Source organism: Eurytemora carolleeae, unplaced genomic scaffold (genome assembly GCF_000591075.1).
Source record: "Eurytemora carolleeae unplaced genomic scaffold, Eaff_2.0 scaffold47, whole genome shotgun sequence".
NCBI lineage: Eukaryota > Metazoa > Arthropoda > Copepoda > Calanoida > Temoridae > Eurytemora > Eurytemora carolleeae.
The window spans coordinates 249,080-262,036 of record NW_019396039.1 but is presented as its reverse complement, the minus strand read 5'-3'; the positions used below and the strand labels follow the sequence as shown (position 1 = coordinate 262,036).

The 12,957-nt window shown below is 33.0% G+C and overlaps 1 protein-coding gene across 1 annotated transcript in view; it reads left to right on the top strand.

Moving 5' to 3' along the window:
- Positions 1-4,903: 4,903 nt before the first annotated feature.
- LOC111700073 (Niemann-Pick C1 protein) overlaps positions 4,904-12,957 on the top strand; it is a 12,413-nt gene continuing 4,359 nt past the window's right edge. The window contains exons 1-15 of the mRNA XM_023470891.1: positions 4,904-5,013; positions 5,757-5,888; positions 6,782-7,029; positions 7,174-7,250; positions 7,443-7,507; positions 7,565-7,666; positions 7,724-7,810; positions 8,485-8,607; positions 9,251-9,358; positions 9,845-9,913; positions 10,931-11,191; positions 11,488-11,539; positions 11,593-11,723; positions 12,000-12,154; positions 12,742-12,812. Of these exons, the coding sequence (XP_023326659.1) occupies positions 5,815-5,888; positions 6,782-7,029; positions 7,174-7,250; positions 7,443-7,507; positions 7,565-7,666; positions 7,724-7,810; positions 8,485-8,607; positions 9,251-9,358; positions 9,845-9,913; positions 10,931-11,191; positions 11,488-11,539; positions 11,593-11,723; positions 12,000-12,154; positions 12,742-12,812 (1,623 nt within the window). The 5' untranslated portion in view covers positions 4,904-5,013; positions 5,757-5,814. The remainder of the gene's footprint in view (positions 5,014-5,756; positions 5,889-6,781; positions 7,030-7,173; positions 7,251-7,442; positions 7,508-7,564; positions 7,667-7,723; positions 7,811-8,484; positions 8,608-9,250; positions 9,359-9,844; positions 9,914-10,930; positions 11,192-11,487; positions 11,540-11,592; positions 11,724-11,999; positions 12,155-12,741; positions 12,813-12,957) is intronic.

Here is a 12,957-nt window from a genome sequence, read left to right as displayed (position 1 = left end):
TATATATATATATATATGGGACTTGTAAATATTTTCCTTAAAATTTCAAGAAATGCCAGCAACAAAAATCCTTTTGACCAATAAGAAATATTGAACATACGCCTTACGAGTGAGCTGTTTTTTCATGGATTAAGTACTTGATCGCTATATAAGTTTCTTCTGTGGAAGACAAGTTTAAATATTGTAGATAAAATTCATTTCATACAAAAAGGAGAACTTGAAGTTAAAAATCAATAAAACTTGAATTATCAGATTGTAAAATTAAATAAGTTTGAAGTCCACAAATTCATTTATCTACATATGTTTACCTAATTTGATTAAGGTGAATTGGTGAATCAAGGTTTACAAATAAAAGCAAAAAAATTCAAAAAAAAACTTAAAGAGCTAAATTGTTGTTATTTTTAACTGTAGCATCTTTGTCCATATCTGAAATCTGTTAAAAAATTATTGAATCTCTCTATAGTAAAGGTCTTCTCTCATATATATATATATATTTGTATGAAAAAAATTTTCAAGATGAAATTTTAAAAAAAATGTTTTTTCAATTTTTTAATCCACGGGCAACGCCGGGCTCTTGAGCTAGTAGTATATTTAAGTTGCAAATAGAAAGAAAAAATCAAATTGCATAAAAAATATACCTTTCAAAGCTAGGCTCAATGTATCAGATTTCTAAGAATATTTCGTTTTCAGAAGATTTCAGAACAAACCGAGAAAAAACTCTTAGTCTTAACAATTAAAATTAATCACATTTAAATTAGACTTCTGCATTTATTTGCGTTATATGTCTGTCTGTAAGTTTTTTTAACGTCAAAATTTCTGAACTTCTCGGGCGAAGCCTTTTATGAAATCTTTTACAAAACAGCTTTCATGGGCAGCTACGGGTTTCTCGAAATCTGCGATAAAACCGGGAAAATCGGCAAAATGATTTCGTTCAGTGCTGTACAAAGAAATCCGAAAAAAAATAAATAAACGTCTAACATATATTTTGCATGAACATAAAACTGAAAACTATGTTCTTAAAACAGTGAAGGTTTTGCCAAGGGAATGCAACTTTTAGCTGTCCTTACCAAGTTACCTCTAAAAAGTATAATGAGTAACTGAAAACTATGTTCTTAAAACAGTGAAGGTTTTGCCAAGGGAATGCAACTTTTAGCTGTCTTTACCAAGTTACCTCTAAAAAGTATAATGAGGAAAACTTTTCAGTTTTTCAATCAAAAGAAGTGCACCCAAGCCCCCGTACCTGACAGAACGTTCCCGAACATTATGCCTTTGAAAAAAAAATGTAAAAAAGATCAAAATATATATAAGAATGTATATTTAATGTTCATGCATATTTTAAATTGTATTCGTGCATTAACACCAGTTTTAACTAGTAAGAAAACCCGCATAAAGGGCGTAAAAAAGTTTAAAGTCACAGCAAATATATGATAAAAATTCAATTTCTTGTTGAAGCTGGATGCGAGCTTTTGACATCTTAAAATAATTTATTTTGAGGTCAAATATAAACATATTAAACAAAATATGGGGGGGGGGATGAAAATAGGAAAGAAACTTATTCAAAATATTCGTAAATGTTTATAATTTTGAAAACTGATTATTTCCTACAAATTGACTTGCGCATTTCTATAACAAAAGGAAAACATATGTAGGAGGAATGATCAGAATTAACAATTTCAGAGCTAGAAAAACGACAATATCTTATTTTTGATCGATGAAGGTTTCAAGGGTACCGTTTTGAACCGGATATTGCCATCTTTGCATGAAGGGTCGCCTGAAATTATGTTAAACATGCATTGTATAGTATTCTATTTAATTCCTGGATCCTAGCGTATAATATATTTTTATAGAATATAATGGAGAAAGAAAGCTTGAGTTTAAAGTACAAGGAAGATATTAATGAAGAAGATGATGCTTTTACAGGTGAGGAAAGTACAGTAAATTGCGGTACATTACAGTACAGTGCAGTACAGTACATTGCACGATAGTAAAGTACAGGACAGTGAATTACATTGCACACAGTACAGTGAAGTGCAGTGCAGTACAGTGCAGTGCAGTACATTACAGTGCAGCACTGTATAGTACAGTACAGGCAGCACTGTACAGTAAAGTGCAGTACAGTGCATTGCAGTACAGTACAGTGTAGTACAGTGCAGTACTGTCACTCTACACTCCCTCACCTCCATTCTACACTATCCTTCCCATCAAGCTCCCTTATCCCTCCCTCTCCTGCCTATACCCACACCTCTTTCACAGGACTCTTCACCCCTTATTTAGTCTATTTGCTTTTTATCTTTTTTTCCCTAAATAGAAATACATATTTTCTTGTATTTCAGGTTTGTTTACACACTTTTTTAAATCAACATTTCTTTCATCTAGTCATTTAATAAGTTTACTTGAATAAAGATTTATTAAAAAAACAAGATTTCAAATTAAACTCAAATTTGTTAACTTTAGGTTGATTTGTCAATAAATTATTGGATGATGTTTTAAACGTATCTAAATGCATCTTCAATTGACTATAATAAACAAGGTTTTTTAAAATTTAAATTAGTCAAAAATGTAATGAAAGTCATTTACGTTTGATACAGTTTTACATTACGTAGCCTTTGGCTCGCAATAAATTTACTACATAAATAATTCATGCTTGTCCGCTAATATACAAAATACATATGCAATACGCCAGTAACGAGACAAAATAATATATTAATATTAAATTTACTGAAATTCTTTCTTTAAAAAGAATATTAAAAGCTAATAGTTTTCTGATTGTAGAAACTATATAATAAATATATGTATTTGTTTGTATATATCACAAACGGCTGGACCGAATGGGCTGAATTTTTTTTTTGGGGGGGGAACCCTTGAGTACTTCGGGGGTAACAACGGCTAAAAAAAATTGAAATTTTTTCAAAGCTTGATTTTTAAATTCCACGGACAACGCCGGGTACTTCACCTAGTAAGTTATGAACAGTAAACATAAGTTTTATGAATCATTTTAAAACTATCGATGACTAAAATATTGATTTACTTTTCACTGATTTTACAGTTCTACGGATTCTCGCATTTCTACTTTATAACAGAGTTTTACAGTTTTAAACTATAAAAATTTAAGATAACAAGGTTTTCAAGTTTAGCTTTTTACTGCTGCTCTGAAACTCAGCATTTTTAATCCTTCTCATATAATCGCAGATTTTTTGTGTTAATTGGTGCAATTTAAAAAATCATAAATGTCGAACAGTTTTTTTATAAAATTGTTCAACATCGACCAGCCTTCAAACTACCCTGGGGTCTTGTGATCACAAAAAAACTGGCCCCGATATTTCGGTTCAGGCTCTTGACGTTGTAATGGGTGCATTAACAAACAGACAGAGAAGCTACACACTGAACTTTCTAAAGAAAAGCAAAATATATCCAGCTGCATATTATTTATTCAAAACACTTTTCTTCTTCTCAATTGCCCTTAAAGAAGAGGACTTATGATTGAAAACATTTAAAATATAACAATTAATTAACTTTAGTTTGACGTGGATAAGTGTATACATATAAATCATAAATATAACATTTTATCACCTTTCTTATAATTTCCACTATTTAAAAATATTTAATTCGAAGACACGATCTCAGACAATATATAAATTCAAAATTCTATTTTCAATATTTGTTTACAGGATCCTTATCCGACCCTGGTGATAAATTTCACAGTTCCTGTCCTGCACCTGTTCCTGGTCCAGGTGGTACTTCAGGTCCATCTAGTCCCTCTAGTCCCTCTACACACCAGAGCAAACCTGGACCTTGCAAACCCAGGGGGTAGGACTTTATTGATATTATTATTATCATTATTATTATTATTATTATTATTTTTATTTTTATTATTATTATTATTATTATTATTATTATTATTATTACTAATATTATTATTAGTATTATTCTAGCAGGGGAAGCTGTACATTATTTTACCTTCTAATTTTAAACTATCTCATAGGTTTTCACTCTCTGTTGAAGTTGAAAGAGGAAGGGGGAAAATCTGTTTTACTCTTTGTCGAAATTGAACAAGGAAAGATGGAAAGANAAAATTTTGAAAATCCGCGAAATTTTTTGTGAAAATCCGCGAATTATTTTTGTTTTGTTTTACGATGTACAGAAAGAGAACATGTTCACAATTAATTTAGAAGATGGGCGCGAAGCGCCGTTTAAGGCTAGTGTTGTAAATTTTATCAAGGGTTCCTCCAGATTTCCACAAATTTTTTTTCAAGTTTTTGTCGAGATTTTCTCTAGTTTTGTCTCAGATTTCCTTCAGATATTCTCCAGTTTTGTTCAAGATTTTCTCCGGTTTTGTTCAAGATTTAATCAAGATTTCTCCTGTTATGTTAAAGATTTTATCAAGAATTTCTCCAATTTTGATCAGGATTTCACCAAGATTTTATCCAGTTTTGATCAAGATTTTATCCAGTCTTTAACAAGATTTTATCCAGTTTTGATCAAGATGTTATCCAGTTTAGATCAAGATTTTATCCAGTTTAGATCAAGATTTTATCCAGTTTTGAACAAGATTTTATCCAGTTTTGATCAAGATTTCATCATGTTTTGTTACAGATTTGATCAAGATCTCCTCCAAATTTTCTCAAGTTTTTTTCAAGATTTTCTCCAGTTTTGCTTAAAAGGAATTGAGTCTTTGAAACAAAATCAAATATTTAAACCACAATATCTTTAGAACTCGACGTTGTAAACCTTTGATATTTCAAACTCAGATTAGTTGATCTAACAGAATTCATAGTTTGAAATATCTAAGGTATGCAACATTTGGTTCCAAAGATATAGTGATTAGAAAATCAGAGTTTGTGTTAAAGACTCAATTCCTTTCCTAAAGATCTCCCCCTGATTTCCTCCAGATTTGATCTAGATTTTCTCCAGGTTTTACGAAGAGTCTGATCTAGCAGCTCTATGGATTCCCCAAACATCTGAATTCAAGATCAAGTATGACTGGATCCAGCAAACCTTTCCACAAAAACAAAGTTAAGTCTTTTCTTGGAATTCATATCTTATAATAATATTTCTCTTCGTAGAAAATAATTAAGTGTGGTTTTCAAAGTGAGAGAAAATAAAAACAGGACCGATTTATCCGTAGTTAGTCCATCTAAACTGCAGAACACTCTCTTTAAAGGGACTGTACGCGTAATTTCAAGTGACCCTCCATGCAAAAACGACAATTTTTAATTCAATGGTATCTTTAAACCTTAATCTAATCAATAATGTAGATGATAACGTCATTTTAATGACTCTAAAAGTATTTAATTCTCTGAATTTCTCTATTACATCTTATTAGCAAGAAATGCGCAAGTCACTTTGGCAGAGAAACCGCAAATGAAAATAAACAGAGGCCGAATTTAAAGAATTCGAGCGGCGGCTTAAATTTAAGCCGCGGCTTAAATATGGTTGGTTCCACTTTAAGTTGTATCAAATGTTACAAGATTTAAGCCGGCGCTTAATTTAAACCGGGTTTTGGTGGATTTAAGCCGCGGCTCAAATTCTTTAAATTCGGCCTCAGGTTGAGAAACACACTAATATTTAATTGATACTTGATCAGACAAAGCTTTTAATGGTACCGTTGTGAATCGGCATTGATATTGTTGCATGCACTTTGCTCTTGAAATTACCCTTAAAGTCACTTTAAATCCCTTTAAATCTGCTTTTTTGTTAAAATTTAACGATGTATTTTCAAAGAAAAGAATAAATTTTAATTGTCTCTTATCCTTCAGGTTTCATCAGGTTATATTCCGAGCTGAGAATGTTCTAGAACCTGGAGTTCTCATTCAGATGCTTGAAGTGCTTAATAGGATTAAACATATCAGAACTAGATCAGGCAGAACATGGAAGGATATTTGCTTCAGGTAAAGGAATTGAGTATTTGCCAAAAACTCTGATTTTCTAATACCTTTATCTTTACAACTCTGTGTCGGAGACCTTCGATATTTCGAATTATGACTTCTGTTAGATGAAATAATCTATGTATTCAATATCAATATATTGGGTTGCAAAATTATAGGTATTGATAAATAAGAGTTTGTTGCAAAAACTCAATTCCTTAAATAAAACTAAATCAATCTTCAAGCATAATATGTTTTGGCGACCTAAACTCATTTAATAATTATCTAAAGCCAAGATAAATTGCCTTGAAGTATAGCCTTTAAAAGAAAGAAACAAGTTTTAAGTTGCTGGTAACCAACTCTGTAAGACAAAGGTCTTTTTAAATTCTGTTTAGCCGTCTCTGTTGTAGTCTAATCTTTTGTGTGTAAGTGCCCCAGACTTTTAACTGTTCAGTCCAGGGAGTGAGGAATAGAAGGGAGATATAATTGACGCGGTTCGCCCTACCTATGATTATAGATGCTTTGCAGACGGGTACTCCATTTGTATATGAAATATTCAGAACAGGTTATTATATACGCAGTAAATGTACATCAGACAAATATTTCTTATTCAAATGAAGTACCCGTCTGCAAAGTATGTATAATCATATGGTAGGGCGAACCGCGTCAGTTATATCTCCCTTCTATTCCTTACTCCCTGGTTCAGTCCTTGTCCCAGCAAGCAGTCACTTACAATCACACAAAGTGATGTGCCTTAAGTTAGTTCATTTTTGGGCCACAATTCTTTCAGGGTAAAAATCTAGCACAGTTAAAGAAAAGCACATATTTAACACTATCTGAACAATCCCTTCAGGACCAACAACCAGCATGGTTCTTTAAAACCTTTAATTAATCCGACTAGACAGATTTGGTTTCAGGGTTCCTATCATAGCTAAACCTAAATGTCTTGGGTCTCTTGGGACAGCAAGGAGAAGAAGGAAGAGGTCGGAGGACAGAGTTTTGGAGGATCCAGATGAATGGTTGGCGGAGGAGGATTGGGGAGAGGATTTGACCCAAACTGATTCATGTCAAGGGTTTAATCTCTCTACCCTAAGTCTTAGTTCTCTCCATAAACTAGCTGAGGTCGGAGCTGCGGTCAGCTCAGGACATTTCTCCGTTGAACTAGGTTAGTTCTCATAATCTTTAATTTCTTTTTTGATTTCTAAACCATTTCATGTTCTTGATTTTTTAGTTCATGCTTTAATTCCAAATTTTGTTCATTGTCGTACAGTTTTAAAATATTTAAGTTTGATATTTCATTTTGTCCTAGCGACATCATTGAGTCGGGAGTTCTATCCTGAACCTTACTGTTCAATGGTGAAACAAGCGGAAACAGTCTGTTTTCAGGTTGGGAAATCTTAAATATTCATTCATCATGTTTTTTTATCTTTCTAACATGTTGTTAATCATCAATCCTGACATGTTAACATGTTGTTAATCATCTATGCTAACATGTTAACATGTTGCTTATCCTCTATTCTAACATATTAACATGTTTTTAAATATTCAAAATTGTCCTAAAATGTTTTTTTTCTGAAGGAGAGTATACTTGAACTATGGGGGATAGAAGGAGAAATTGGAGATAAATCTGAGCAAATTATAAGGTCAGGACGAAGAGAAATTAATAGAACAACATTTTTGTTTATAATAAATATTTTCAGAAACCTGACTCTGGATGATGTGCTTGAAACCATAAACATGAAGAACACCAGCGGGGTGTTCATGGTTGGAAAGAATTTTAAAAAGATGCTCAGCAATATCAGGTTTTAATAATCTACATTTTTGCTTAAAAACTTTTAATCTTATTATTTCTATTCTAGATATGATAGTACAGGACGGATAGTTGGAGCTGGTATATCAACAATATCCTGGCTATCTCAAGTTAATATGACAAACGTTAGACTAAGGTAAAAAAAAATGTTCGTTTGATGATGTTCAAAGAGTTCTTAGAAATAGGTTTAGAGTCAATCAAAGACTAAAGAGTATGCAGATAAATAGATCAGGTCTCCTATAGGTAGCCTTGTATCTAATATCTAGAGGTTCATCCCAGAGAGGAGAACTAGTAGATGAGTTCTCCTATAGGTAGACTTGTATCCAATATCTAGAGGTTCAGCCCAGAGAAGAGAACTAGTAGATGAGTTCTCCTATAGGTAGCCTTGTATCCAATATCTAGAGGTTCAGCCCAGAGAGGAGAACTAGTAGATGAGTTCTCCTATAGATAACCTTGTATCTAATATCTAGAGGTTCAGCCCAGAGAGGAGAACTAGTAGATGAGTTCTCCAATAGATAACCTTGTATCCAATATCTAGAGGTTCAGCCCAGAGAGGAGAATTTGTAGATGAGTTCTCCTATAGATAACCTTGTATCTAATATTTAGAGGTTCAGCCCAGAGAGGAGAACTAGTAGATGAGTTCTCCAATAGATAACCTTGTATCTAATATCTAGAGGTTCAGCCCAGAGAGGAGAACTAGTAGATCAGGTCTCCTATAGATAACCTTGTATCTAATATCTAGAGGTTCAGCCCAGAGAGGAGAACTAGTAGATCAGTTCTCCAATAGATAACCTTGTATCTAATATTTAGAGGTTCAGCCCAGAGAGGAGAACTAGTAGATGAGTTCTCTCATGAGTTTGAAGGAGAGATGATTGAAGCTCTAACTGACAGATCACAATACTCAAACGTTTCTGTCTTTGTCCACGTTCACAGGAAATCAAGCACCTCAAAAAAAGCAACTGATGAATCATCGTTTTTCCGATTTCTTTCGTAACACACATTTGTTCCCCATAAACCTCTTTAATCTTTTCCATTCCCTCGGGTAACGCAAGACCATCGCCTCCCCCTCCCCCTATAATTTTCCCTTCAAAACATTTCTTTAGCTCCTTCGCTATAACAGACATCCTAAGCGCCATCATATTTAGCCCCCAATTTTTCCTCCCTCTTTGTGAACACTGATGGGAGGCCCGTTTTAAATATTCAAGTTTTTACTTTTAAGAGGGTCTAAAAGAGTCTGTTTATCCCATACAAAATTGTATGTTCGTGAAGTTTGCTTGTTTACATTATGCAAAAATGTTAAGCTGACACAAGATATTTTTCAAAACGATTGGTAAACCGTTTTTAATATCTTTGGTCAGAGTGAGAGAAAACATTTGAATAATGTAATAAAATAAAACTGATATAAAATCGAATTGTGTAATGGGTTATAAATCTTGCAGATTCTTTTTGTACACCTTTAAACAAAAAAAAACCTTGAATGGATTTCAAAACGATGCCATCAGTACTTGTAACCCCAAAGCCTCCTATTTAGTCCTTGACTTAGAAAAGGTATTTGACGTGTTTGACCTTGTTCCAGAATGTTCTTAGAGTCCCTTGAAGGTCAGGCCTTTAAAGATGCGAAAATGTTGATCCTTGGCTATTTTATTGTTCTTCTCTACGTCCTGGTTATGCTTGGAACATTCAGGTTATATATATATTTGGCTTGGCTAGGTGGGTTTAAGTGTTTACATGTTTGTGTCAAATAATCGTCAAAACGACTGACTGAATCGAAAGGGTTTAATTTTATCGTGGTACCTCACATGACCCCAGGTACCCATGGAAAGGTTTACGGCCGCCCGAAAGAATTTTGCCTTCTGTACATTCTTAAAATTTTTGGAAATCCATTTTAAAAATCTGCAAAATTCATAGTTTTTATATTAAAAAAAAATTGCGGCTTCAAACAAAAGTATTTTAATTNTGGGTTTTAAATCCTCAATGAAATGCATGTATATATATAGGTATAGGGTATAATGTTTGCAGTGTGTAGGATGATATTACTAGATATGCATTTTACTGCATTTCCCAGAAACTCAATAAATGCAATTCCCAACAAAACTGTGCATCATCTATTGTGTGAAATTATTTTTTCCCGAAATATTTTCCCATGAAATGTTATTTTGATGAATTTTAGTTGTGTTGAGCAGAAAATCTGGTTGAGTATTGGAGGAGTGCTCGGAGTAGGGTTCGGTATTGTTGCCAGGAAATCAACTCAGACTCAATCTATCTAAAACTCTTTTATTTTTTAAAATTTATTCAAAATTATTCTTGTTCAATTATAAATTGAAAAGTGTAGCCAAATCATTTTTGACTTGAAGATTCTCGTAAAGATTCAACAATAAAATAAGAATGAACTCTATTTTTTGCAACCCAATGTCGTAGAACTTAGCTATTTTTAACTAAGAATTCTGTTAGATCAAATAATCTAAGTTTGAAACATCAAAGGTTTACACAATCAGGTTGCACAGATATAGAAATTAGAAAATTTGAGTTTGTGGCAAAGACTCAATTACTTTCATGGTTAAACAAATTTTGGGTCTTCTTCGAATTACCCTAAAACGCAATGGCATATAGATACATATTCCACAAAGGTTTTGTTTGTCCATAAAACATGTTTAAACCTTTTTTGTTGTAATTCTTTCAACATAGATTGCCAACATCCATTAAGAGATCTGGGCATGCCTGATTCACAGCGCGGTACGCGGAAACCCTTTTAGTATCAGTATTGTGAAGGATAACGTAGTTTTTTTTTATAACTTGAAAAATGGGATCTATAGATACATATTATACATAGGTTTGTTAACAATGGTCACTAAACATGTTGTTTAACCTTCTTTGCTATAATTAATTAAACATCAGGAGTTTATACCAACTGCCAAAATGCTCCTTAAAATTACTCGTCTTAAATTTTTTCTATCTTTCTTTTTAACCAAATTAGACGTTTTAATTTTATTAATTTTAATAAATCTTTTAATTAGTTCAAGGTTGAATGTATTCCTTTTCTGATTAAATTGCAAAAGTGCTTCCCAGTACTCACGCTAGCCTATAGTCAAGTACTCACGCTAACCTAGTCAAGTACTCACGCTAACCTATAGTCAAGTACTCACGCTAACCTAGTCAAGTACTCACGCTAACCTATAGTCAAGTACTCACGCTAACCTAGTCAAGTACTCACGCTAAACTATTAAAGGGTAAATGATCAATGAGTTGGTTCTTATAGTTACGGAATTTGCTCAGCTGTTGGATTCTTCTATAGCGCAGCTCACACTGTTCTTCCTTTCCTTCTCCTAGGTATCGGTATAGACGACATGTTTGTCATCGTCCAGACCCTCTCTACCCTCTCCAGCAGTGAGCAGAACCTGGAGCTGGAGGACAGGATTAGTGTTGCTCTCTCTCATGCAGGCGTTGCTATCACCATCACTTCTCTCACAGATTTCATTGCTTTTAGCATTGGAGCAACAACTAGTCTTCCAGCTCTTAGGTAATCAATTGGTATTGAATGTTATTTAAACATTGCGACGATAACAACACAGAGGCGTATTCAGGATCAGTGAAATTTTTGGTTTCCACTGGTTTTTTGGATCCCAAAGAGTGATGAGCCCCCCAAGAAAGAAAAAAACTTTAAGCCCTCACCCCTGGAAAAATGCCTTTATACGCCCCTGAAAACAAATTCTAGAATTACTAGAGTAAAAATGAGAAAGTTAACATAGTTTTCGGTAATGATGATCTTAATAAAGATGGTTATAATGACATATCTACAATGCCCCGTATGTTTAGATCCTTCTGTGTGTATGCTGGTGTAGGAATATTTGTCATATTTCTCCTCCAGGTAAAAACTTTTTTAATTCTATTCTTAACATTTTTTATTTGAATGTAATTAAGGTTAGCTGGTTTACAGCGCTTCTCTTCCTGGACGAGAAAAGAGTGAATAAGGGAAGAAACGGTTTAATTTGTTGTTACGAACACAAGAACTTTACAAGAAGGGATAAAACTCAGGAACCTCTTATGGAGAAGTAAGTAATAGCAACTGAAGTAGAATTCATGAACGTTGTTTCGTTATTATAACTGGAAATGAATTTAGTTTTTGCTACAAAATCTGATTTTCTCACCCCTATATCTTTTTAACCCGATGTCGTAGACCTTCGATATGAATTCTGTGAGAACAAATGTTTGAAAAGTTTACATTGTAAAGATTTAGGATTTAGAAAATTTAAATTTTTGTCAAAAACTCAGTTCCTCTTCAGATTTAGGATAAAATAATTTTAATTTTGAAAATTTTCCTAATTTAGGTTGTTTGGTTTGTTTACTCAGTTGCTGCTGACAAAGGTGATGAAGGTTCTAGTTCTCCTGTGCACCCTGAGCTTCCTGACTCTGGGTATAGTTGGATTATCTAGACTCAGGATGGAGTTTAAACCTGAGTGGTTGATGAATCCGGAATCAGAAAGTAAGGTTTTCTAAAAACAAACTAAAATCTTCTGATTCCAATATCTTTACAATCTTATGCTGCACGCCTTTGATATTTCAAATTTAAATTATTTTATCTCTAAGTATTAATAGTTTGAAATATCTAAGGTTTACGACATTGGGTTACAAAGATTTAGAGATTAGAAAATCAGAGTTTGGCGCAAAAACTGAACTCCTTTATCTAAAATTACTACATAATATGGCATAAACCATTTTGAATTTTCAACATTTATTGGAAAATAGTTTTTTTAGTTTGCTCTTGAATTTGTCATTAAACAAAAGAATTGAGTATTTGCAACAAACTCAAATTTTCTAATCTTCATATCTTTGAACTTGATGGTGTAAACCTTTGATATTTCAAATATAGATTATTTGATCATATTAATATTCATAATTTCAAAAATATTAATTTATAAGACATTGCGTTATTTGGTTCCCAAGAAATAGTTATTAAAAAATTCAGAGTTTGGGGCAAAGACTCAATTTATTTGACGGATGGATCCTAAAAAGTTGCTAAACAACCTTTTTTTTTATAAAACATTGAAGTAAAGAAGAATATTTTTTTAGTATCTGGATGGTGGGAAGCTACTAGAACATATTTTCCTTCTAACGGAGAGACAGAGTTCATTTTTCTCCAGGTTAGTTTAACAAACACTGGACATTATTCTCCAGGTTAGTTTAACATACACTGGACATTTTTCTCCAGGTTAGTTTAACATACACAGGACATTTTTCTCCAGGTTAGTTTAACATACACTGAACATTTTTCTCCAGGTTAGTTTA